Source organism: Perca fluviatilis, chromosome 4 (genome assembly GCF_010015445.1).
Source record: "Perca fluviatilis chromosome 4, GENO_Pfluv_1.0, whole genome shotgun sequence".
Taxonomy (NCBI): Eukaryota; Metazoa; Chordata; class Actinopteri; order Perciformes; family Percidae; genus Perca; species Perca fluviatilis.
Window position 1 is genome coordinate 18,665,773 of NC_053115.1, and position 26,962 is coordinate 18,692,734.

General features: G+C 39.5%; 1 protein-coding gene across 2 annotated transcripts in view; it reads right to left on the minus strand.

Annotated features, from left to right (window-relative positions):
- Positions 1-931: 931 nt before the first annotated feature.
- Positions 932-26,962, minus strand: part of LOC120556857 (sodium- and chloride-dependent GABA transporter 2-like) — a 29,787-nt gene continuing 3,756 nt past the window's right edge. The window contains exons 1-15 of one of the 2 annotated variants that reach the window (XM_039796645.1): positions 21,602-21,812; positions 13,669-13,859; positions 12,616-12,750; positions 11,261-11,401; positions 10,370-10,457; positions 10,150-10,282; positions 8,097-8,231; positions 7,576-7,679; positions 7,102-7,226; positions 6,858-6,970; positions 6,021-6,158; positions 5,823-5,925; positions 5,637-5,737; positions 4,685-4,855; positions 932-3,753 (exon numbers count right to left, since the gene is read on the minus strand). In XM_039796645.1, the coding sequence (XP_039652579.1) occupies positions 3,640-3,753; positions 4,685-4,855; positions 5,637-5,737; positions 5,823-5,925; positions 6,021-6,158; positions 6,858-6,970; positions 7,102-7,226; positions 7,576-7,679; positions 8,097-8,231; positions 10,150-10,282; positions 10,370-10,457; positions 11,261-11,401; positions 12,616-12,750; positions 13,669-13,855 (1,788 nt within the window). In that variant the 5' untranslated portion in view covers positions 13,856-13,859; positions 21,602-21,812 and the 3' untranslated portion in view covers positions 932-3,639. Of the gene's footprint in view, positions 3,754-4,684; positions 4,856-5,636; positions 5,738-5,822; positions 5,926-6,020; positions 6,159-6,857; positions 6,971-7,101; positions 7,227-7,575; positions 7,680-8,096; positions 8,232-10,149; positions 10,283-10,369; positions 10,458-11,260; positions 11,402-12,615; positions 12,751-13,668; positions 13,860-21,601; positions 21,813-26,962 lie in introns of those variants that run through there. The other variant, XM_039796644.1, reaches the window with a different exon arrangement.

Here is a 26,962-nt window from a genome sequence, read left to right on the forward strand (position 1 = left end):
TTGGCCTTTTGGGGGCAGCAGAACCAAGTTGTGAGCACAATATTGACATATCACGTTTTAATTAACATTTAGAATAGATAAAAATGTGCGATTAATTGCAATGAATTGCGAGTTGACTATGACGTTAATGCGATTAATCGCGATCAGGGGCGGATGTAGAAAAATATTTATGGGGTGGCGAGAGGGGGGTGGCAGGAATTTTGGAGGGGTGGCAACATATGGCAGACGTGTATATACTAAATTCAGTCACAGTTATCACAGTTTGATGAGAAATAGTATGTACACACAAAAGGGCACAGGCTGCCATTTATAAACTCATACAGACAAACTTAATCTCATGCAATCAATGTTTTGCATTTGAGGTTGTGAAACCGTTCATATTAGGAATAAGTGACCGTGCAATGTGATCTCACTTAACAGGAGATAGAAGTATGACAGAAGTAAGGGGCATTATCACAGGAAAGGCATTAAGGTAAGACACAGGTGATGAGTGGCAGATGTGTGAGAGGGGAAGCAAACAGTTTTTGACTGACTGCAGTTGGACATTGGACATTTACGCTCGTAAATGGTCAAATTGGCCGTAACTTTTAATTCGTTGCTGCCAACTGGGGTGGCAGCAGGGGTGGCAAGGCTTTCTTTTAGGGTGGCATTTGCCAACCTATGCCACCCCGGTAGATCCGCCCCTGATCGCGATTAAATATTTTAATTGTTTGACAGCACTAGCTGTATTACATGATCTTCATAGATTTTCAAAATGTCAACATTTCTTAGCACTTTAAGGGCTTCTTGACCATGCAATTCCATCTGTTTAAGAAAATCATGTGATCTGAGCCACATAACTTATGAAAGTTATAGATGTGTAGTATTGCAGCTTAGTAGGACATTATTTAAAAGTGTCCTTGTGTTAGTGCATTCAAGGACACAACAGTTATGCATTATGACTCATTTAATGGGCTATAAAAACTGCACCACCCAGAAGAGGATCAGCAACTGTGTAGCCTTCACAAAACAAATAATTGGAATTATTAACATTTTATTAACGTTTTCATGTTCTAAAAAAGGTCCAAAAAATGATTATTAAACAAGAAACTGGTAACTGATTAATGAATGTTTTTAAATGATTTTACTTAAAATAACTATAACCTAAGCTTATCAATACTTACTAAACACCAGATGGCCTTATTAAAGCAACACCAAAGCACTTTTCCTCTTCGGGTCCCCCTACATGTTGGAAACGGAATTGTCCATTACTGCTGTCTCATTCGAACTACAGATCCGCTACCCGATCTGGCAAACTTGCATAGTGCAGTTATAGCCGATAGAGGGCCGCAAAGCAAATGCAGAAGTGCCGTTCACCCGGTTACGAGTCGATGAACCACTGAAACGATTTTGGAAACATTATTTTAAATTACAAAAGAATCTTTGGTGTTGCTTTAGGATACTATTTAAGAAATGTCACATTGTTAAACAAGATTCAGCCTAAATCATGAAATTAAAGCTATAGTGCGTAGTTTCGCCCCCATGAGGAATTTTAAGTAATGACAACAACACTGTCGACGCATCCACATGATACAAGCCTTCCGTGACCGCGCACCGCCCCCACCCCTCCTCCACACAGTTGCTTGTAGCTAAGGAGGACACTTAAACAAAAGACAATTAAAAAAAACATGGACTCTTCAGAAGAGGTTATTATCTATTATCTTAGCTTCTGCGCGCGAAAGTTGTCGGACGACACAATCTTCTGAACATAGCCATACTGAGAAATACAGAGAGATTTGTCTTAATTAGCTTTGCAGCAACTCATTTGGCTTGGATGTAACGGACGTTCATTAATATAAAAAATGTACGCACTAAAGCTTTAACATATTATATACCAGTTTTAGCATTGATTCAGTCACACAAACATTGTCATTAATAAAACATTAGTTAACTGTTTCTTCATGATGCATTTACTGTTAGCACTAGGTAGTATAAAATGTGACATACTCAATTTATGGCTGAATTCACACAATGTGTGCAACAGATAGCTTTTGAAACAGACATTTTCTTTTAAAAACAAATTATTGATTGATGCTTAAATGTGAAAAATTTCACATTACAGCATTTACATGTTACACAAAGGACTGTTGCCATGGGTGAAATTTCAATGAAATATGACACAAAAAAACAATACAAAATTATATGAATATTAATCTGCACCTTCTGTATAAAAACTATATAATTAAACAAGCTTAGAGTTGAGACTACAGTAAAAATATAATCTAGATAGCTTTGTTAAAAATATACTCTTTGTGATTCTGAATGTTACAGCCAACAGGTTTGCTCAGTGTTTCTCTATTGCATTTGGTGCTTTGATCATTACAATCCCACCCACTGGCGTTTCGTTTTATCTAACACCAAACACAAACTTGTAAATGCTGAATTGATAGCAGCAGTACTTTGTACAGGTCAGAAACACTTCAGTGTTGAGCTGGTGGTGCAGGCATTGCCGGACAACCTTTCCTCTTTCATATCACTGCTTAATTTAGTTATATTGACATTTTAAAATGAAATGTACATGTCATTCACAGTGACTTAAAAGTGACTAAAGTGTTAAATCTGTATGGCTTATTTGGCAAGTGTTTATCATTTTTACTTTAAATAGTTATACAACCTGGTTAAAACAACAAACAAATTAAAAAAAAACACTCATATCCTCACCACTTTTTCTTCACATAAGTAACAATTTAAATTATCAGTTTGAATTCGAGCATGGCTGTTCATCCATTACCGACAAAATTTAAGGGGCAATTTAATCAATTGATCAACAGATTACTAATCAACAACCGGTGAAATGTGAGGTTTCACTGTTTATATTATTGTAAATTGAATGTCTTTAGAACATTTGAAGAGATCAACTCATGGCGTAGGGAAATTGTAAAATGCATTTGTCACTATTTTCTTAAAAGTTACAAAACAAATCAAGTAAAAATCAATAGATCAATTGATAATGAAAGTAATCATTAGTTGCAGCCCTACTCGCTAGCTGTCATTGCTGAGACAGCTGCATTTGCTAAATGAAGACTATAAAATGTGGCTCAGAAACCAAGGAGAAAACAACTGTTTCCTGTAATAAGTGGACCTTTAAGCTTAGATTCTCCTTACCATATTCCTGAAAATATGTCTGTTGAGTCAACATTCAAACTAGGAAGTGCTTAATGGAGTGAAATCATAATAATTTTGAAGCCATTATTTTAGTGCAGTGATTCCCAACCCGGACCTGAGGGGTCACTAGATTATTATTAACAGGCGAGGAAAGCAGAAAAAACATTTCTGCTGCACAAAAGTTTTTCTTAGACATTACTTTAATCTTTGCTTTTTTGTGAATTATTTCATCATTTTCAGGTTTTTGTATTTCAGGCCAAAGTATTCAAACTAAAATGTGTCTTTGGCTGAACTAGTCGCAACTGGTATTACTGTATATATGCAACCAGTGATGTGGGGTAACAAGTAGACGTTGCTTTTTTTTTTAAGAGGTCAAACATCCAAAAGATTGGGAACTGCTGCTTTAAAAGGAGTAGGAGTACTGGATTGACGGCAGGCTTTTCCTTATGCCTCACGGTGTTCATGAACTCAGAAGATGCTCCAGTTTGCTTGTGGTCACTCAGACACCATGCTGTCAGGAGATGAGGTCACGTTGAGCAGTTCAAGTCCTGTTTTCTCAGATTTGTTCAAAGACAGGTCTTCAGCTGGAGTACATAAGATGGAGATCCTCTAACAAAGAAGAATATAGGTTTTAATTTAAGCACGCACGCACGCACGCACGAGCGCGCGCACACACACACACACACACACACTTGTTATTATTGAAATACATATTTAGGCTACAACATTGTTTGTCACATACAGCAAACATCTCCTCACTATCCGCGAGCTGCCTGTCCCTGAACACACTTTTTTTTAAATTAAGTGCTGTAGTATAACTAGCAGGATACAAGTAATAATTGAGGTAAGTTTGGAGACATTACCTTATTTAATCATTAAATTAATAAATATTTTTGTTATATCTCTTTTCGGTGTTGTAATTTGTAGACGGCCCTAAGCACTCTGCAGGTAGCAGCAGCAGCAGCAGCAACAGAGAGCAGTGTTCATAAACTTCTGGTGTACTTACAAACTTTCCAATCCATCGTTTTATGAGTACATAACCTATTTGTACTAGTGTAGAAGTTTGGTATCATTTCAGGCATTATTAGTGGGGTCATTTACGAGATACAAACGTGGGTCCATTAGCCTCTGCGCTAAGCTATTCAGCTGATAACGCTACTCTACGCTAACTCTCCCAATGTTCGACCCAGGTGAAAAAAGCTTCTGGGGAGTGTTTGGCTCGAGGTCATGGTGCAAAGGACCCTAGGGTGAAATTACTCAGAACCATCACTTTAAGCATGTGTATTTTTCATTGAAAAAAACCTGTACTGTGGAGATAATAACTGTTTTTCTGAATTGAATGTTGTATTCCACATTTAGTTTCTAGGTTTTATAAAATGTAAACTTAAAGTTGGACCTGGTTCTGTGGTAGTTCCCGCTACAATAAGTGTTTCCAAGACACACACACACACACACACACACACACACACACACACACACACACACACACACACACACACACACACACACACACACACACACACACACACACACAGCTTACCTGTCGCAGTGTACCTGGAGTGGTGCTCACTTTGTACATCATAAATAAAGGCACCATGAGTGTAGAGGAGAGAGTGAACCACCAGCCAAGAGCATAACCCCACCATGGATACTCAATTGTGTTATTGAACTTCAGAGGGGTGTATTTGATCAAGGAAAAAACAAACGTACCCTGAAAATAGTTACGGAGAAAGCAGTTAGTTTTGGTTAGACAATTTACAAAATGTACCCCAAATCACGGCAAGCTAAAAATGAAGAATAAATCAACATGTCATTGATGTGAGTAACTTGTTAAACAAAACCTAAAAAAAGTTGATTCATTCAAGTTTTGCCTGTAAATTAGTGATCTTCAATTAGCCACTATACCCTATGCTTTAATAGTGATTATCCAAGCTGTCAAGCTTTGGCTTTCTCCACATATTGAAGTGGTATATGCCTACATTTATTTAGAAAGCAAGTATCTTCCAAAACCAAAAACACAAGAGAAAAATGGAATATATTAAACACTGTGTTTATTTGCCTTCAAGGGTAAGTCCTCTTTTACAAGATTTTCCTTGTAAAACAAGTCAGATGGAAACATTAGGAAAGTCCACAGGTGTTCTGTCCATATCTGCTCTCTATCGAGTGTGCTACTTAGATGTGCCACATGTGTGGGAGCATTATTTGATATTGCTATAATACGATACCCCTGAAAATCTTAGATAAAGATATTATAATAGAGGATCAAAATATGCTCCCCGTATTCTTACAGTACACTTACACCTGTTGGTATCAATAATCATAAATACAGATGTCATAATACTGATGGAAATACACAACTAGAAATTAAAACACATAAGGTAGCATTTTTTGACAAGGAGGCATAAATCAATGTTACCTGTAATGCTAATTGGCTAGCTTGTGACAGCTAATTGGCATACAAATGGACTAAGTTAACTTTTACTGCAACTCACCACGCATATCACTGGAGTGACATATTTCAAACAATACTTAATCAGGGATAACGGCTTGTATCCAATCATGTCCTCTATGTTATCATAAAAGCGGTCTGCACCTGTAAGTAGATGGAAACGCTGTGGTGAGGGAATTTAACATCACGGTGAAGAAACTCAGCACATTTCTCTTGTTTATTCACTCACCATATATCCATCCAATACAACCAGACTGCAGTGTTGCAAAGAGAAGTAGAGTCATCCCACTGCAGGCATAGTAGTCAAACAGCTGGAAGATGTACAGTCCACCCTGTGTGTGAGACATCAGTTAGCTGTTTTGTTATGGTCTTCAGAAAAACAAGGATATTGTAAAAGAAGTGGCGTGACATTTTAATATGATCTTACTTCTGTAACCATCACAAGGCCAATGAAGAAGCTAACAACACTGATAGCAAGTAGAAGAAGTTTACGTCGATGGCCGACGTGGAAGAAGGAAGGATTTGTGTCAGCAATCGCTGTTACCATGGCTTCCAGACCTACAAACTGAAACAGAGCTCCGGTTACACAACTTTGTAGAGATAATTTTAAAATAATTTAGTGAGTACTCAGAGAGTGCATACCTCTGCCAAGGCTGCACAATCCTCTATTCTAGTTATTTTATCATAATGATTAAGATTAGACATTTCTATTATGCATCCAGATCCGGATCTGCATCAAAACACACAAAGTGACACAAAAAAAAAATCATGGGATACGTGAGCAAGATTTTTTCTCATATTATCAAGTGCAGTAGTAGTTTATTAACGATAAAAATGTTCTCACAATGTTAAGAAATCCTTTAAAAAATGTCCTGCATCTGAATTTCAAAACTTCAAAATTCATTAAAATCTGAAGTTTTTTAGGTATCCTCACTAACACATAAACATGCAAACAGACAAACGAACAGGACCAAAAACATAACAATACATAAATTGATCTCTTTTTAACTGTGAGACACCCAGAGACCTCGAACCAAGGGCCAAAGATCATAAAGCCAACCTCCCACAAGTTGATAAAGACTGTTATGTAATGTATGCATACAAAATGGGAGAAAATCTATTATCCTCGTGGACACAAAAACCACCCTTCCTTAAAATTTTTTTAATAAAAAAAATAAAAAAATAAACTTTATAATTTAAATTATTTAAAAAAAAAAAAACTGCTGTTTCTGATTCTCTCAGTGCTAAAGAAGATTCAGCTTACCTCACTGTCCAGTCCCAGTAGGATGATCATAATGAAAAAGAATATCGCCCAGACCTGAGGAAAAGGCATCATGGCGACTGCTCGAGGATAGGCAATAAATGCCAAACCAGGACCTAAATACATAATTTAAAAAAATCTTGTGTCATTTCACTTTTATGGATTGAAGTGCATTTCGTGCTATTGCAAGTACAATGCTAATTAATTTGTTGATTTATTCTCTTATTAACATTTTCTATATTCTCACCCGACTCTGCCACTTTTGATATGTCTGTGTTCTGTTCATATGCCATAAATCCAAGTGCAGAGAAGATGGCAAAGCCAGCTACAAAACTGGTCCCACTGTTCAGAAGGCACAAATATACACAGTCCCTAAAAACAAAAAAGACACAAATACACATTTTATACTCCACTATTTTTTTATTAAATGTACAAAACACATCCTCACATCCTAAACTGCCCTAAAAAGGTAATATTGATGGCACGACTCTTGAATCACTAGAAATCTTTTTGGAGGAAACGATGTGTTTTCCTTTGTATAAACTTTGTATAAATAAAATGGGCATTAAAGATGTTCTGGCAAATGGTTCAAATACTCTTGTAAATCTTCAGCGACTGTTGTGCTTTTCAAATCACTGGCCTTCTGAAGTTGCCACCTGGGCAACTCACTGTTAAATGAAATTGAAAAACTGAAAAATTCATAAACGTATATCAAACTTACTTGTAACAGTTGTTGTTGTACTTGTTATAACTGCCAAGTGCAGTTAGACACCCAATGCAAATAGCATAGGAATAAAATATTTGTGTGCCAGCGTCCATCCACACCTGCAAGATGTTGAAAGGACAATAATAAATTACATATGAAAATAATTTACTGTGTTGCAACTCTGCAGTTATCTACTGTAGAAAGAACCTGCACATTTGCTAATGTTTTACACTGCTGTCAACTTATTCGACATCAGCAAAGCAATCATTTGCAAATACAGTTACAGTGGAAATTGTGTTGCCATTTCAAACAGTATAAAGGTAAATGATCCTTTCAATCACCTAAACTCTGACTTCCCCTTTAAAATGTATTTTAAACTTGTCATATATACAAAATGTTACATAAAAATTTGTTACCACACTTAATTTAAGCTACATTTTGTTTGCTTTTCAAATGTAATCTTATAATATGATGAAACCCAACAATTCAGGAGAGCAACATATCATTTAAAGAGAAGCAGTGAAATGTGCTTATACCTGTGGATCAGTCAGGCGGGATGGATCTGGAGAGAGGTAGAACTTAATCCCATCTATGGCCCCCGGCAACGTGAGTCCACGAACAAGCAACACTGCCAGCATCAGGTATGGAAATGTGGCAGTAAAGTAAACTACCTGTGGAAGAGTGAGGGTTAATTTGTGGCAAAATTGTGGACTTTCAGTTCAGTTCAGTTCAGTTTAGTTCAGTCACTTATGGGAAACTTGATATGCAGTCAGGAGGGCAAGATAAAAAGAAACACCTTCAAACATCATACAAATAAACAAGACAACAATGCAAAGACATGAGTACAAAAATGTTCCCTGAATGTAATACATACAACACAATTTTTCACCACTGGAGCTATCTCTAAAAAATTCTACATTACATGTGCAAATTAAGCTGAGTTATTGCACATGTAACAAAGAAGTTTTTACTCCTAATGCTCTTGAACCGGGATACTCTGAATCGGTACCATGAGGAGTGGCTCAGTGGTTAGCACTTTTGCCTCACAGCAGGAAGGTTCCAGGTTCAAATCCAGGTTGTTCAAGGCTTTTCTGTGTGGAGTTTGCATATTCTCCCCATGTTTGTGTGGGTTTCCTCCTGCCATAAAAGACATGCATGCTAGATAACTATTACTGCGGCTGAAAATTAGCCAACACTGGTGCATTTACAGAAATGTTGATTAATATCGTAATCAAAATAAATAAATCTCAAGTGTTACAAAGGGGGAGGTTTTTGTAATCTTATATAGACCGGGCCTTGCAGAGTACAAAAGACTACACTAGGACTAGGGCCTTGCAGAGTACAAAAGACTACACTAGGACTAGGGCCTTGCAGAGTACAAAGACAGTGGGAAACCTATTACCTTTCCAGCCACCTTTACAATATGGCTTAAATGTTTTTTGTCCCTGATGTTCAGGTTACCATACCAAGCAATCATGGCAAAAGTAAGAACAGATGCAATAAAGGACTTTTAAAATTAAGGACATCATTTTCCTATCTACATGAAAAGAGTTTAACTTCCTGAGGAAGTACAAACGTTGACATCAATTGCATATCGAACCAATCAGTGTCCTTAGAGGAGTTGTGTGGTCACAGAGGGAAATGATATTCACCATTGCTTTATTTTACTTGGTTTGAGATACTATAGCAACACATAATAATCCTCATTTACAGTGAATTCTGTAAGTTCACCACCCCAAAACCTAAAGGTGCCGGCTCTTTAATTATTAAGAAAACATATTATTTCTTCTCGATTAAGAGATTTCTCTCTTAATGGAAAATCTACAGCCACCCTAGCAGCTCTGTAAGGCTGCAGTTAGGCATAGACATCTTTTGAGACATGCTAATGTCAGCACGCTGACATGCTAACAATGACAATGCTAACATGCAGATGTTCAAAACTCAATGTTTATCATTTTCACCATCTTAACTTAGCGAATGTTAGCATGCTAACATTTGCTAATTAGCACAAAATGCAAAGCATAGCTGAGGCTGATGGGAATGTGGATAGTTTTTACAGATACACATAAAGCAGTGAAAAGTAAAAGTTTGACGTGATGATGAAGTTAAGGGATCATCAAAGTGATTATCATCTTTAGGGGAACATGAAAGTGTGCACTAGATTTCACAGTAATCCATCCAATAGCTTTTGAGATATTTTGCTCAAAGCACAAATGTGAACCTCATGGTGGCACTAGAAGAAAAGTCAGAGGATCATCAAAGTCATGGCCATCATCATTATCTGCCTACATTTAATGGAAATGAATACAGTAGTTGTTGAGATCTTTCAGTCTGGACCAAAGTGGTGGACCTCCTCATTCTAGTGTTCTTCCTTTTTTGATACTTGTATGCTGGGAAACACTGATGATCAACCATGAACTTAATGTAAGCACATCCATAATTAAACTAAAGTGATAAATGAAGTGTATCTGGCAAAGAGATTGCAGTGTTTTTGAAGAGTAGAGGAGAATGTTGTTCTAATGCATTGTCCTTTAAGCGTTTGCTTGGTACTTTAACATACAACATCTGAAATGATAGTCTTTGTCTTACCTTCCCAGTGGACTTTACTCCTTTCCAGACACAAAAGTAACAGATGATCCAGGACAACAGAAGACACAGAGCCAGCTCCCATCGTATGCTGCCTAACTCATGGATACTTCCTGTGACATTCAAAACTCTTCTCCTGCAAATCACATTTCCAGTTATAATTCATAAAAGTCAAGTCACTTACAAGCTTATTGTCACATTTGGATTTAGTTTTCATACTCACTCCCAAAACTCTCTCACTGGTGAGGTTGCATTTTCAGCTACAGTCCAGTTCAAATCAGCAGGCCTTCGGTCAAACTCAACACAGGTCTCTGTTGCAAAGGCATACACAATGTTTTAAGGACATATACGCACATTATCAAATTGTTCTTTTGTCAAAGCCTTCATTTTACTTATTTTACTACAGAAATGGAATGGGTTACATTTCCATATGGCCTTGTATATTAATGACAAAAACATATGGATTAAAGTGAAAACAATGTAATTTAGCGAAATAAATCTTATTCTATTTCTATGGTCTGGAGTCGTGTTGTTGATAGGTTCAAGTGTTCAGAATTGTGTGTTGCATAGTTCCCACATACATTTGTGTATATACAATAGAGACATTTCCAGCAAATATCACACCAGACACCCAGTCTGTAATACTGCAAATAAATTTTTTTATTTTTTTATAAATATTGCAATACTTTCATAAATGGGCCATAAGCTTAATCACCATTATGTTACCTCATTCAGTGATAGTTACTTAACACTGACATTTATTTTAATGAACATTTTCGAGATTACAGCTTTTAAGTATGTTATGTAATGTAAAGTGAAGACTAAGCCAGGCAGAGCAAACCTGGCACCTCAAGACTTAAAATGTTTCCAGCATCTGGACTTTGCACTCCAGATCCCAAACCAGACGTTCAAATTAGACAAAAATCTGATAAATCTGGTAAAGTAAACAATAACATGATACCTAATACAACACAACACAAATAGTCAGGCAATAACATGATGATTTCTCTAAACTTTCCCTAAACTATTTTTTTAACAGAAGATTCATAATAATCTAGTTATTTGTTTGTTTGCTTGCGTTTTGATTTCAGTCAGATCATATAATGGGACATACCTGTGTTCCAGCTGTTTCTGCAACTTGCCCAGGGAAGTTCAGTGTTGAAAGAGCAGAAGAGATACAGGAAAGCCCAGGCCAATATGATTATGTAATAGATGCTGGAGTATAAAACAACCACCTGACTGCCATAACCCATCCCTGACAAAAACAAACAAACACAAAGTCTTTAAATCACAAACTCAACGCTTGAAAGTAAGCATAGTTATACTATAGTTTTAGAATAAAGCATGTTAGCTGTTATTGAGCCTTTTTGTGCCAAAATATCAAAGACTAGTTTGATTATAATTGGTATGGAAAATCTTAAAACTTGAATGAAAAGGAAAATATTGCATTAATTACATTGATTAAATAAACATTGACATGTTTTAGGGTGCTTATTTGCTGTTACTCACATTTAAATACAATCATTGTCACATAATATATTTTCAATGATGACATTGCCCAAGAACAGGCTGTTATTGCAGAGTAAATGCAGTGTAGTGAACAATTGTTCTACTATGATTTACCAAAGATATGTGCGCTTGACTACATGCGCACATGGTCCAAAGATAGACATACATTTTTGTAACTCATTACACCTCATGTAATAGCTTACAGGAGGCAATATTAAACCAATGTCAAAGACTGTTCAAAGACTAAATCCCTGTTAATTATGATCCACCAAACCTGATACAGTGTGTTGGGTTTCTTAGAAACTTGATGGACACGTTCTTTTTTTACGTCATAGACAAAGCTTTACATGTAGTTGATTCCATTTGACAGGAATGCAGTTTCTGTCAACATCAAGACTTCTCTAGACTCATACAGTATCTTGAAGGTGTGGATTTTGTTTTTGGATCAACATCAATGCTTTTCTGTTCTACAGGAGACGAAATGACCTTTATCACATATCCCTGCAAGATTTGTAGCACAAGTGTGAGCACACAAAACAACATCTGCAGAAAGACAGAATATGTAAGATCCCACCACTGGTAATTACTGACCTTCTTACGATAAAACATATATCTTTTTTATAAGAAATGGAGAAAATACAATCTAGTATTGCTATTCTCATTACATACTTCATAATATCGATTAGCACATTTACAAATGTTGTCTGTATTGTCAAATTTCTTAATGTGTGTGAATGTTTTGTCCAATGTGAGTGCATTCATTTTGTGATTTATGATGTAAAGGATTAGATTTGAGAGGTTACATTTAAAAAAAACTAGATGCACTTCATATTGTTTTCTTCAGGATTTAAAGGCCCATCCAGACATTTTTTGACTATGCCATACACATATATTTATGTTTAAATACATGTATGCATTTGATTTCACATGGATACTTTGATAGCAATTATACATATTTACCTTCAAAAAGTGGACAAATTTTCCTCCAGCAGGTAATACTTCCCTGTTTCGTGTACTGGCCGAGAGACGTCTCCAGGAGAAACAGGGGGATGCCGCAGGTAAAGAGGAAGAGGACATAAGGGATGAAGAACACCCCTTGGGAAAACAAAGCCACATAAATTGTTGGTAGGTTGAACACCTATCGCAATTCACAAGAATCACATTGAGATGTGTTGAGCATGAGAGAGCTCAAATGTCAGTAAAAGGAATATTTAAAATAAATATTGTGAGCTCCTTTTCCAGCATCATTTCAGCGGTCTGGGCATGTTCAGCAATTTTAAGTTTCCTTTAACTTCTGTGGTGCTGTCTTCAACTTGTCTGTATGCCTGTATTTTTGTATTTGCAGTGTGTTTTTTTATGACATGTGTATTATAAATTGGTGAAAATTTCTTAATTTGTGTTATGCATATGTTATCAAAGCAGAAGATATGTTTTCTTAACTTACTGGTGCTTTGTCCATTTGCTTGTGGTTTCTTAAGTTGCAGTGGGCTGTGCTCTCTTGGCTACTGTACATCAACATCACAGTTGAGTGGAAAGTTGTTGTACAGTGGCCAGCTGTGATTTACCACACTAATGATGTGAATGTATTGGAGTGCATTGCATTTAACACAGGAAAATGAAAAAAGATCCTTTCTTGTAATTATGAGATACAGAAGTCATAATTACAATATAGTTTTCTTTGGTGACTGCATTATGCATATCGATGACTGTGGACAGAGAAAGCAGCTCCTGCCAGAGGCCAGCACAAGCAGGGGTTTATAGTCTGTGTGTTTACTCTTTAGGAGTGGCTTTATAGTTTTTGGTGGGGAATATTTACATTCTGAATTTAGATTCTGGCTGATAATACATAGTCAAACATTATTATGATAAAAAAAGATCTTGCTTTCAATCTTAACTCAATATTTATTTATTGTTGCCATTAAGTGCTAACACAGTTTGTACTGGACATGTACTTATGAAGAAAGTAACAGTGTTGTTCCAAATGTCTGAGTATTTGACTATAATGAAACTTACCTCCTCCATTTTTGTAGCACAGGTAGGGAAACCTCCACACATTTCCTAAGCCTATGATTTGTCCAGCAACAGCCAAGAGGAACTCCATTTTGCTTGACCACTCTCCTCTGGCCAGGGTCCTGGGTGGAGGATGGGCTGTGTCCACATCCAGCTTGAACTTGACCTCTGGACCATAAGGCTTGTCCATCACACTGTAACGAGAGAAGAGTTGACACAATGTGTTTAGATAAAAGATCCATAGGATTTCTGATCAGAGCAGATTATCTCAGAGGCAGATACTGCAGTCTTGTGTGTCCAAAAATAAAAACAAATGTCAGAGGTGTACAGTGACAAAATTACAATGTTCACAACATGGTTACATATTATATTTTTTAAAACTATGCCCACCTGGCCCTTAATGAGAGCTAATCAGCACCTATCTGCGTTAATCAACCACCAGAACGTTAGGTTACTTAATGTAACCCCAGTTCTTTGATACCAGAGTGAGGTGTTTCACTATGGGAATCGCCTCGGCATGACCAACTATGGAAGCTCCAGTGACACCACGTCTGTCCGTGACAGACAGGTCAAACTGGGCTATGGCCACGCCCCCTCATATAATCGCCCCCTCATATAATCACAGTCAACCAGCTCCTTACAAATCATTCCAGATAGGTTTATTTCCGTGTCTCTGCAAGGAGGGACGTGTTGGTGGAACACCTCACTCTGTTATCGAAGAACCAGGGTTACGTTAAGTAACCTAAAGTTCTTTTTCTAACTTTGTTCTGTGTTTCACTATGGGAGATACAGACCCTTCCCAGATTGCATGAATCTCCTGAAGCCAAAATCATATTGAACCGAGAGTCACACTGATCCCGGCGCCGTAGCCTCCAGCACAGCCTGTGCCAAGGAACATCCACCCTGTAAAATCTCAGTGTGAGGCGTAGCCCAGCTTGCCGCCGCACAAATTTCCTTCACTGACACACCCCTGAAAAGGGCCCATGAAGTGGCCATGCCCCTTGTGGAATAAGCTCTCAGGTCCTGGGGGGCCTGCAAACCTTTACACTCATAGGCCAATGTTATGGCCTCTACAATCCAGTGGGACAGCCTCTGGCGGGAAAATGGCTTGCCCTTATGGGGAGTAGCCCAGGACACGAACAGCTGATCCGCTTTTCTGAACCCAGCCATCCGAATCACATACATGTGCAGAGCCCCGACAGGGCGTAACGTGAAGTTTTTGCTCCTCTCCTGAGGAGAAAGGAGGTGGGTCAAAAGTCAAGCGCTCCACTGAGGGACACCTGTAGGCTGACTCCACCACCTTAGGCACAAAGGCTGGGTTGGGCTGCAAACAGATTTTAGAGTGCAGACAGTTAGGGCGAATAGACCAAGCCTGTAAGTCAAATGCTTTGTAGTGGTTAAAGCCAAGAGCAAGGCTGTTTTAAGAGAGACAAACGTCATCCCTACTGCCTCCATAGACTCAAACGGGTGATGAGAGAGGGCGTCCAAAACGATCGAGAAATCCCACAGGGGAACCAGGGACCTGGAAACTGGGAGCTTGTGGCGTGCCCCTTTCCTAAAACGACAAACTAAGGGATGTTTCCCCGCCGGCTTATCCCCGAAACCCATGTGACAAGCTGAGATAGCAGCTATGTACACCTTAACTGTCGAAAAAGCCTTCCCTTTATCCATCAGGTACTGCAGGAAACACAGCAGGTCCACCACAGAACACTGAAAAGGGATGGTATCCCTATGTTCGCACCACTCCCGCCACTGTAAAGAGAGCAGGTGAATGCGCAGCCCTTGCACTCTGAATGGTGTCAATGACCTGCTCTGGCAGGCCTGATGCATTCAGGTTCCACCTCTCACGGGCCAAGTCCAGAGCGCTATGCGGTCTGGGTGAGGGTAGATCTCCCCGCTCGCTTGGGAGAGAAGGTCTCTGCGTATGGGGAGAGAACATGGCTCTCCTGCCAGGAGCTGTATTATCTCTGCAACCAAATGCTTGGATGACCACCGCAGCGCTATCAGGATTAGCGACAGGCCCTGTCCTCTCACCCTCACTAGGGTGGGGGAGATCGGACTGAGGGGGGGAAATGCATAGAGTAGCACATTTGGCCATGGGTGGGCTAGATCATCCACACCTGGCGGTGCATTTACGCCTGAGAGAAGAACACAGGACACTGCATGTTTTCCTGCGAGGCGAAAAGATCTACGGCTGCCTGACCGTATCTCTGCCAGATCTGTTCTACCACCTGTGGGTGGAGAGTCCACTCTCCGTACAGAGGATTCCCCCGTGACAGGGGATCTGCAACCCTGTTTGGAACGCCTGGCACGTGTGTTGCTCGAAGAGACAGCAGTCTCCTGCTGCTCCTTGTGCAACTGCAGTGAGTGAGTGCCACCCTGGTGGTTGATGTAGGCAACCACAGTGGAATTGTATGTTTTCACTAAAACATGGCGACCTTGAAGAAAGTGCAGAAAATTTTTCAGAGCCAGAAACACCGGCATAAGCTCCAAGACATTAATGTGAGCCTGGGCTAACCTCCGGTTCCATGTGCCATTCACTGTTCTCCCTAACAGCGTCGCTCCCAACCCTGACAAGGACGCGTCTATTGTCATGGTTACTCAGGATAACACCGCCCCCCTAGCGGGACGCCCGAGAGCTGCTGTGTCTCTCCATGGGTGGAGGGCAGCTACATACATCAGAGTTATTTTCACCCTTCGGTTGAGATTACGACGTGGGCACAGGCGTAATGTGCAACCCAATGCTGAAAATCCCTCATCATTAAAAGCCCCAAATGTACTACAGACTCTACTGACGCCATAAGGCTGAGCAGGCGCAGGCATAGTCTGAACGTCACGACTTTGCTCAACCAGAAAAGGAAGAGACATTGTACCAAAGATGCTAATCTCCCCTCTGATAGCGTGACGTGGTAGGAGAGGGAGTTATTTTGAGACCCAAATATCCTGTACATTGCGCGGGTTCTACTCAGAGAAACTGAGAGGGGGCCCCTGGAGAACTGTGAAACACCAGGGCCCCTGAACCACAAACCTTGGGGCTCTGCTCTACCTCTCCAACCTTCCTCCTCTTTGAAGGAGGGGTGGAGGGAGAAGCTGGGGGTGAGCTGGACACTTCTTCCCTTCTCCGGGGTATGAAAACTGCTGTGTCTGCCTGGTTCAACTCTGAGATTTTCTCGCATTGCACAGTGCTGTGAAGGAATAATCTCTGAGATTACATTATGTTCTGCCTCTGTTTAGAAGTGAATACAGCTCACAGCAATTTAATACCATATAGGTTTATATCCAGTATCATGTAGCCATGTGGTGTCTGCATGTGACATGCAGGTTACCTTCCCCCCAAACACGGACACACATACATACATACATACATACAGATAAATCTCGCTTTATTAGATAGATTATTTATGATATTTGTAGATTTTATTTTGCAGTAGGAAATGGTGACTAAAGAGCATATTCTCAATATTTAATTGTCACTTTCAGTATCCAGCAAAAAACGTAATCACTAACCACAGCAGGAATCTTGACATGATTTAACAGTATATTAATGTTTAAAATCCGAACAATGCCAGCATTCTTGCTGCATTAGGTCAACAAAGGGTCAGTGCTTCTTGCATGAGGGTAATTCTTCCATCAATGTTGCTTTTGTGTTGTTGCTTTGGATTTGATGTGGGAGTGGAGCAAATAGACTTAAAAATATGTGTTCTACATTACTGTTAAAAAGCTTCAAATGCTGAGACGCTCTTTCCTCAAGTCTTTTAGGGATCATTTAGTCATTTAGGAGGATTATAAAAATCCTCCTAAATGATAATATCAACACCAGAGGTCTGCAGTTATGTGTTAATCATGCTGCATCTAAAAACCACAAGACCTAGAATAACAACGACAAGACTATACAGGCACTCTGAGAGAACAGACCATTGTTGTAGCCAAGACCAACCGAGACCAAGTCATTACCAAGACCAGAGTGTATCGAGACTGAGACAAGACCCAGACCAGACCAAACAACTGAAACATACAGTATATAAACAACTAGTTAATATGTACAGCTAATATTCGCTAATTCCCTTTGGGTGAGGGATGAAGAGATTTCTGGAGAGTTTTGGTACAGAGGCAGAATGATAACTTTAGCTAGCTAGCTTCGCTAGCATCACTTACACTTAACTTTCTTTATGCTTCCTTACTTAGTGGAGATAAAAAATGTAGGTGGTCCCAGGTGTGTTGTTTAAAGTTACATTGCAGAATGTACACACTTTTCTTTTTTTTTTAGATTTAAAAAAATATAATAAATAAAATGTACAATAATAATAAAATTACTGACAATTTGGCTGACTAGTAACACATTTCAAATCAGAAATTAGTCAAGTTATTGGTTGCATTTGAAGCAGGAAGTTTTACATCCAATCACAGTAATGATGTTAACACACAAATCAGACAGACCGCTGCCAAGGCCATGCTCTATCTCGCAATGTTAACTAAAGTAAAAAGATAATTTATGTATCTTCCCGCGATTCTTATCAACTCCAAAATATTATCGTTTATAGTTTCATGAAAATCAGGCCAGCAGTTTTTCTGTAATGTAGCTGATAGACAAGCCTAACCAAAAACATCTCCACCTCATTGGAGGAAGTAAAAAGAAGAAGAAGATAATTTTTAAAACTTGTGCACAACAAGTTTGACTGGTACATCAGTTGACACTATAGCCCCACCAATTAGCGACTGTTCAGTCTAAACAACGTTGCAGCTTCCACGGATGAGATGAGCAAGTTTTATCCGAATTAGAAAGTATTCCTTCATTGAAAGAAGAGCAAAAAACGGCACTGGAGGCTTTTTTCGGAGGAAAAGATGTTTTTGCTCTTCTTCCGACTGGTTTCGGCAAGAGTTTGATCTGATTGGTTAATTTGGCCCGTCTATCATCAACATAGGTGGCGATAGACAGATGGTCCAATCAGCTAACCAGTATTTTCGCCCCTTCCCAAAAGTTCTCCAATGGAAACTTCCCAGATGGATATGCTGAGCAAATGCGAAGCAATCCATCTGGCGGAGTCAGGTTAAGTTGACAGACAACTGAGGCAGATATATACAGATTTATAAACTTCTGACAGGTAGTCACACTGTGGTGCTGCTCAGCTTGGCAAGTTTGCTAGTGGGTTTCGACGAGTGCCAGCGCTTGGCGACTGCCACAGACTCCTCGATGCGCTGACTACTGATCGACACTTCTCTGACGACCATCAGGCAGTTGCCACTGAGGATCTCGAGAGTGAAATTAAAATTCTTCTTCAGAATCGTACGCTGCTTCTCCGCCTGTAAGCCCTGAGTCCAACCCAGTCATCTACTACAACTGATGTGTTATGGGAGAGAATGGACACATTTGTTGTGTGTGACTAAAGTAGGCTAAATAAGTGTTCTGACCAAGAAAAGCTAAAATAATTGGGACATAAACAGAAAAGGCCATATCCAGTGTAAAAAAAACATTCTGCACATTTTATGTAGGCCTACATTTAATAAGGGGTGCAAGGGTACAAGGGTGGTGTCCCTACACATTACACCCTCCTGTTTCTTTTCACTAGAGAAATCCTCCCCTTAGTGTAAGGCTGAAACCAAGCCAAATACAGCATATGGCATAACTGTCATGTTTATCATCTATTCAGTTCATGTCCTATAAATGGTGTCATTGTTGTCCTGGAAGACAACACTCTACTGGAACAGAACAGTTCCACACAAACACAAGAAGAGCATGTTCACTCACAATGGTCCTTATTCATTTAACCCTACCAGCTATAACAAAAATTCAGATGCTGTGTGTCTTACGTCAGTCTATTTTGTTCTGTTTGTTTGCTCAACAATGAAGGATGAAATTATATATATATTTGCTTAGGGCCTCTAAGCAAATATATATATAATTTCATCCTAAATATTTGCTAGCACCACAACAAGAGTTACATTAGAAAAGAGCTGTCATTAACTAGAGTGACTCCTTTATATCTTGTACTCAGCACATGGCCCCATTAAATGATTGAAGGTAGATATAACGTAACGTTGTCATGGACTGTAGTTGACTAAAATAGAGCAGAATTGGCTATAAATATCACAATGAAAAAACAATCTCATCCCCTCCTCGCAGTTCGCAATTGCTCGTAATATATCTAGAAAATTATTTGTGTTTCATCTGCCACAGTACGCTTGCTCGATCGCTGTATGTTGAAGAATGAGAATGAATGAAGCACCATGCTAGTGGCTCTCTGAGGCTGTTCTTTGGCATAATGGTACTTTGAGCTGAATGCTAACATCTGCATGCTAACATGCTAATGATTAGCAGGTATAATGTTTACCATCTTAGTTTAGCATGTTAGCATGCTAACATTTTCTAATACGCATTAAACACAAAGGCTGATAAAAATGACATTTGTCTTAAAGGTTTTTACCCATAAAATCATATTAATCAAATTAAAATGTTGACCTGCTTGTGGCACAAGACGAAAAGTCTGGGGATCACCAAAGTCAGTAGGATCTATCTACTGGGAGACATGGTGTTCTGTACAGCATTTCAAGGCAATCCAACTGTTCTCGAGACATTTCAGTCTGGAACAAAGTGGTACACTGCCATCCCTACAGCAACTCTGCTAACATAGCTAAAAAGTAGTGTACCATGATGATCACCAGGCACAACACCCCAGTATTAGTGGGCGGCTGTGGTTCAGGTGCTAGAGCAATCGGAAGGTTGGTGGTTTGATCCCTGGCCCTGCGAAGTGTCTTTGGGCAAGACACTGAACCCCAAATTGCCCCCAATGCTGTGCCATCAGTGTGAATTGTTAATCTGATGAGCAGGTGGCACCCTGTAAGGCAGCATTGGGGCACCAGTTTATGAATGTGTGTGAATGGTTCCTGTACTCTGTAAAAGAGATTTATATTTATATAAATACAGTGCATTTCCATTTATTATGTTTCAGCTTTTAAAAAACAAAACATTGGAAAAATATTTTGTCTGGCTGAGGCTGGAACACTATCTCAAATGAGTTGCACATGAATGTAATTCCAGGGAGACAGGGTGACCAAAGGAGAAATATATTTTGCACCAGACTGCCTATCAGCTATCACCTTAACTGACTGACTAAAGATCACAATACCTTCAGGAGCCTGGTGGAAAGTTACAAGCTGAACATGCATGATCAATACTGACGAGTGTGTAAATACATGAGGAGGAGGCAAAAAAGCTACCCAGGTGCCAAAGACAATTGCTGTCAACAACTTATGGTGGTTTTCCAAAAAAAATCTCAGATTGCATTTTGGCTCTAAATGTGAAGAAAGCTTGGCAGTGTAAGGAATAGAGTGTAAGGAATAGCTGTTGGTCCATTTCTATTCCAGTCCACCACCAACAGGGAGGCGTGGATTCAGTGGTGAATCATTTTCTGTTTGTGTTTTGATTATCTTACTGCGATGGTCAGATAATCAAAACACATACAAAAAAAACTCAGAAAAACCTCCATTCTTTTGTTCTGCAACTTGATAGCTGTTTTTCTTATTGAACTTCTGATGCTGAAAAATTTAAACACATGTATTCAGCTTGTCTTTTCTAAAAACAATCATGGCTAAAGTAGATTTTGAAATAGTTTGTTATTATGCAATTTGAATTTGTCTGAAACAATGAGCATAATTCAGCAGCAATGATCACAGAGCCTACGGTGTCACACTAAACAAGGGAAATAGCTGCTCTCACTGAAGCATAGTCAGTAACCTTTGGCCTACATAATACGGCTAGAGGCGCTAAGCAGAAGTGCAACCATAAAAGCCCCAGCTGTCTCTGAACTGCAAGGATACAATGTGTTTCCTATTCAGGAAACTAAACCATTGTAGTGTACACTCACAATTTATACAAAGGACAAATAATAAATACAGAAAAAATTGCGACCTTAAGGGAAAAGGGATTGGTAAAGAGTACCTGAGAGAGGTTGCTCCACGTCTGTAGTCTGTGGTTGTGAGTTATGCTTCCATTTAGCCCTAGTTGAGATTCATCTGGTGCCTTTTGGGGAAAATAAAAGCCTCTCCAGGACAAGTACTCTTCCCAGCTCTGACCATGCGTGAGCCCATGAGAGCTGTTTTTGTACGACAATTAGAGAAAAAACTGGCAAGAGGGACAGAGTGAGAGAGGAGGGGGCGGGGGTGTTATGTATTTCTGAATGAGAACTTAAGGCGGAGACTGAGGACACAAAGAGGAGGGGATTTGCACTGTAGCTGCATGGCTCTGTGGGTGGTAGGTCGTCATATCTTCAACACTTTGTTTCACACAGAAAAACCTGAATAACTTTGATCTAGAAAGGATGAAACCATTTTGTTCTTTTAGTGACACCAGCAGGTTGATATTTGAGTAAAATATCTGAACAATGATTTGAATGGATATGATTCCCAGAGGGTGATTCCTAATAACTTGTTTTAACTTTTCACAGAGGGAAATCAGGTGTTTTATTTTTTTTTTTCAATATTTTGAAAAACTAATGACATTCCCATCAGCCTCAGCTCAACCTTGTGTTTATTGCTAATGCTACAAATTTACCATCTTCACTAAAATGGTGAATATGTAACATTATAACTGCTATCAGCATGCAAATGTTAGCATGATTCACTTGCAGTGGGGCCTCACCTTTAGTATTGTTAATGATTAACCATTTTGTGTTGCTAACTCTGAATCATATGAAATAATGGACAAAGCTTCCGTGTGCGAAAAATTAAGCCAATGTGGCAGTAAACCTGCATTCTATCCAATATCCAGCAGGGGGCGACTCCACTGGTTGCAAATAGAAGTATGTTCCTTTAGGAGTTTATGGGAAAATGACCCTACTTCTCACTTGATTCATTACCGCATTAACATTTTCATAATGAGTTAATTGCCTCAATCGCTAGTTTCAAGTCTTCTTCAATACAGCATAATACATTTTGGTCCCATTGCAACCATAAACAACACTGGCTTGGCCTCGTCATCCTCCCAAGCTCCACCCTGTCGTCAAAAATCATCACGTCTGGTTTTAAAAAAACAAGGAGGTCGCCAAATTCAAGGCTTCAAAACGACACACTACAAACCTATTGGTGACGTCGTTTGCGGCTACGTCCACTATTTTTAATAATAGTAACTGAAATTGGAGAAGTTGAGGATTTTGGTCTCCAGAGCGCCTGCTCTATGGGCCGCACAATGCATGTAGTGAAGATCATTCAGGTTATTTTAAACGAGGAAGTTGAACTTTTTTGGCTTCATGAGCCACTGAGCATCGGGGCTCCACCTTTTTATTATTTTTATATTTTTGAACATACAGAACAGACAAATACAATTGAACAAGAACAAAAACCCTCTCCCACCCCCCACCCTCTTCGGTCTCGAGGAAAACAAAACAAATAAATTAAAAATTAAAAAAATCACACCTTGCCTAGTAACTCTCCTCTTTTTCTTGTGATGTGGAGGTATTAGGACTAATACTTGTGCTGCTGCATTTTTCCGTAGGTCTATAGTCGATGACTTGGGTTTGTTAATCCTTGCTGTAGAGAGCTCAAGCATAACTATGTCTAGAAAATATGCCAACCACTGTTTTATACAAAGTGAGTGGGGGGGGGGAGCCAGCGTTGAGCTATCATTTTCTTGGTTGCGGTTGAGTCGGCTAACCAAACTTTCTTCTGTCTCTTAAGCAGGTGTAATTTAGAGTTGTCATTAAGTAACAAAACAATTGGGTCAGTAGGAATTCAACATCCTCTCACATCAGATGTTTATTCCAGGACTCATGCACCTGTTAACACGCCCAGACCATGTGCAGGAAAGTTCCAGTTTGTTCAGGTTGACAGAACTTGCAATAGGGAGTGGGAATGACTTTAGAGATGTGGGGCTCCACCTTTAAAACTGTATCCAGGTTTTATTGTACATGCTGTGTACATGTCAGCTTTGCGGTTATGCTCCCAGCTCCCTCGTTTGCACTGCCTGACTCTTTGTTTGCACTTTTGACACAAACCTCTCTTGTGGGCGGGTCATTTCAAGGGTGCGTCCCGGCATCCCTATTGGCTAATGAGTTTTTGAGTATGCTTCATTGTTTAACAAGACTAGATCGAAACAGGGGCTGCAATCGAATATTCAATTTTGCTTTGGAAGGTTCCTAAAGGAGGAAAATGCCCCAAAAGTAGTTAAGTGGCAGCCATGATAAGAGCCACTTGACTTGTCTTAGTGATAAGGAAAGGTATTTCAATGATCCTTTATCATCTCCTTTAGCATAAGATACACTGGACCATCCTTTACGAAGGAGATAATTCGCACAATTACTTACGGCAGCATAATTTAAAGCGACGCATCACTATTTGGCCATTCATAATCAGAATACTGGTCGCAGAAGTGCCGGCCGTAACCCTGTATGCACGAGCATATATTTTATTTTCTGAGACATTGAAAAATTTCTAATGATAATGTACTGTAATTAATATTGTGCAAGAATGCGCGGATCGGCTCTGACTGCTCAGAACCTTAGGAAATGGACAGCGGCCGACACGAGCACACGCGCCTATTAACTCGATAATAAAGCCGTAAAGTAGGCTTTCAACTCAGGACAGAGCCACATCTCACAAATACAGATAGGATTGGAGATGAGAAGTTTAACTGACACGTGACCGCGATCAACTTCGTGGGAAATTAAGAATCAATGCCACCGACATAACCAATCACACTATGACAGACTCTCCACTTAGCACCAACGGTAATGTTTAATTTGCACGGTATCAGGGTATATGAATGGTGTTGATTTTGGATTGAAAAAGTGGGAAAAAAGAGTTAAATTTTGTCCACTGTGAAGATTGTAGAAACTTTGTCAGGTGGGTTAAGAAGTTTCTTTATTGTAGAAAACCATGGGACCAGGCAAAAGCGAAAACCAAAACCTAACGGTAGGAGGTAAACATCAGTAAATATTGAGACGGTAAATTTTCCAAAAATGCATTAACATTGATTAACAGGGCAAAACACTTATATGTTGATTATAGCGCCCCCTAATGGCCGATCTTCGCCAAATTTGGTACGGAGCCTCAGAGCGGCATGCCGAATGAGCATCACAAGTTTTGTGTTGAATGCTTTTACTGTGGCAGAGATATTGCAATTGCAAATTTCCCATTGAAATGCATTGAGTTAGTGGGCGAAACAAATAATATAGCGCCCCCTAAAGGCCGATCTTCGCCAAATTTGGTACAGAGTATCGTCGTCAGATGTTGAACAAGGAGCTCAAGTTATTTGCTGATAACATTTAATTTGGCCGAGATATGATATGATATGTGTGTGGTAGCTAGCTAGGAAAATTAGTTTTGTCGTCAAATGCGCATACTTTAACGTAGCAAAATTCCTTCAATAACTTTTTGTCAGGTCCATCAGGAGATGCTGTCTACCAGGTTTCGTGCAGATTGGTCGCACAGCCTAGGACGAGTTCGAAAAAGTTGGTTTTGCACATTGCGCAATATTGCGAAAAGACTTTTGCGCGAAAATGGGCGTGGCCTATATCAGGTAATTCAGCTTGATTCAAGGAACACGTGGATGTAAAAAATTCTAATGTGCGATGTGTAATCTGGGAGTTAAAGACAAAAAACCATTACAGCGCCACCTAGTGGTCCACATGTGTAATTTTTGGTAGGTGTGGTCCATGGCTCATTGTCCATCTACCCTGTACATTTAAAGTTGTTCACATTAGTGTAAGTGGTATATCTAGACTTGGGTCACCTTGGGTCCCATAGGCCACGCCCACTTTGACCCCTCAGTACCCCACTCTAGGGTTCGCCTCAAGATTGGCCCCAGATGGTACGCATCACATTTCGTATAAATCGGATGAGCCGTTCATGAGATATAAACTTTTTGTAGTTGTAGTGCCCCCTAGTGACCAATTTTCGTAAAACGCATGGGGTACCTCCAGAGGGTCATGGCAAAGAATAATCTAAAGTTTGGGGTTGATAGCATTTATTTTGGCTGAGATATGGCAAAGTTGGTGTTTTCATAGTTAGCTACACAAATTATAATAATCCTTAGAAAAACAATAGGGTTCCACGCTCCGCTGGAGACGTGAACCACTCAGACACTGCAAATCGTCACCAATGAAAAGGTAACTCTCTGCTGAGTTCAATGATACCTCACACAAGACTCTACGTGATACAGTTTATTAGCTGTGAAAGGGGGCGTGGCCAAAGCATGGGGGTCGGGGCAAACCTTTACCAATAAAAAAGGAAGTCTCTGCTGAGTTCATTGATACCTCACATAAGACTCTACCCTAAACGGGTCACCAGTTCTGAAAGGGGGCGTGGCTTAAGCATAGGGAGCGGGTCAAACCATCACCAATGAATAAGGAACTTTCTGCTGAGTTCAATGATACCTCACACAAGACTCTACCTTAAACGGTTCAAATGTTACGAAAGGGGTGCTGTCGGCACTCGGGCCCTATCGTTATTTTCACTCCCGCTCTAACATCTGCAGGCTACTGCTTTTTAAATTATGTATTGTAGTGATGTATGAGTGTTTACTTGAATGATTAGAGAGGCTGCTTTCAGTAATTGTAAACGACATGCACGCAGTAATGCCACTACAGCTAATACAGCAAAACTGAAAACTGTAGTTATAAATTTCACAGAGAAAACAACTCAACTTTTAGCTTCTGAAATAATCAAAGAAGTTACGCTTGTGCGTAAATGCGCCCTTAAGTAGCGGACAGCTCTGCTCTACAATGTTTACAGTTTAGAGAATATTGTATTTATGTCACCCACCCGCAACCATCTAACCCTTACAACGTATCTGTACTATAGATTCGTAGGCCTACCATGTTTATCCTGCATACATTTAACAATTATTTTCATAAAATCATTCTAATTTGGATTCATGTGGATAAATATGAGTGGACAGGAGGGTGAGCGTGAGCAACCAATAACATCTTTCATACAAGAAATAACTTACAGCTCAGTGCTTTAGTAACGTATGACATTCAGCGAGTGCGTCACATGAATAGGCATAATTAATACAAAATAAGATGAGAAAGAAAGTGGTGATGAAGTAATGTTTCCACCAGGTTGTACATGTGTATAGAGCCAACATGAAATAACACAGTGAAATATCCAGATGCGCTTTCTGTAGTCCACCTTCGGAACAGTGTGGATTCATCAAGGCAGACCCACGTCAATAACATCCGCCGTCGCATGATTACGTGGCAGAGTGTTAGGGCTGTCAGATTCTCCTTGCACCGCGGTTGTCTTTCCCTAATTCCTTTTGTATTCTCCTTCACATCTTTGCTTAACCTCATGACGTTTACCATCG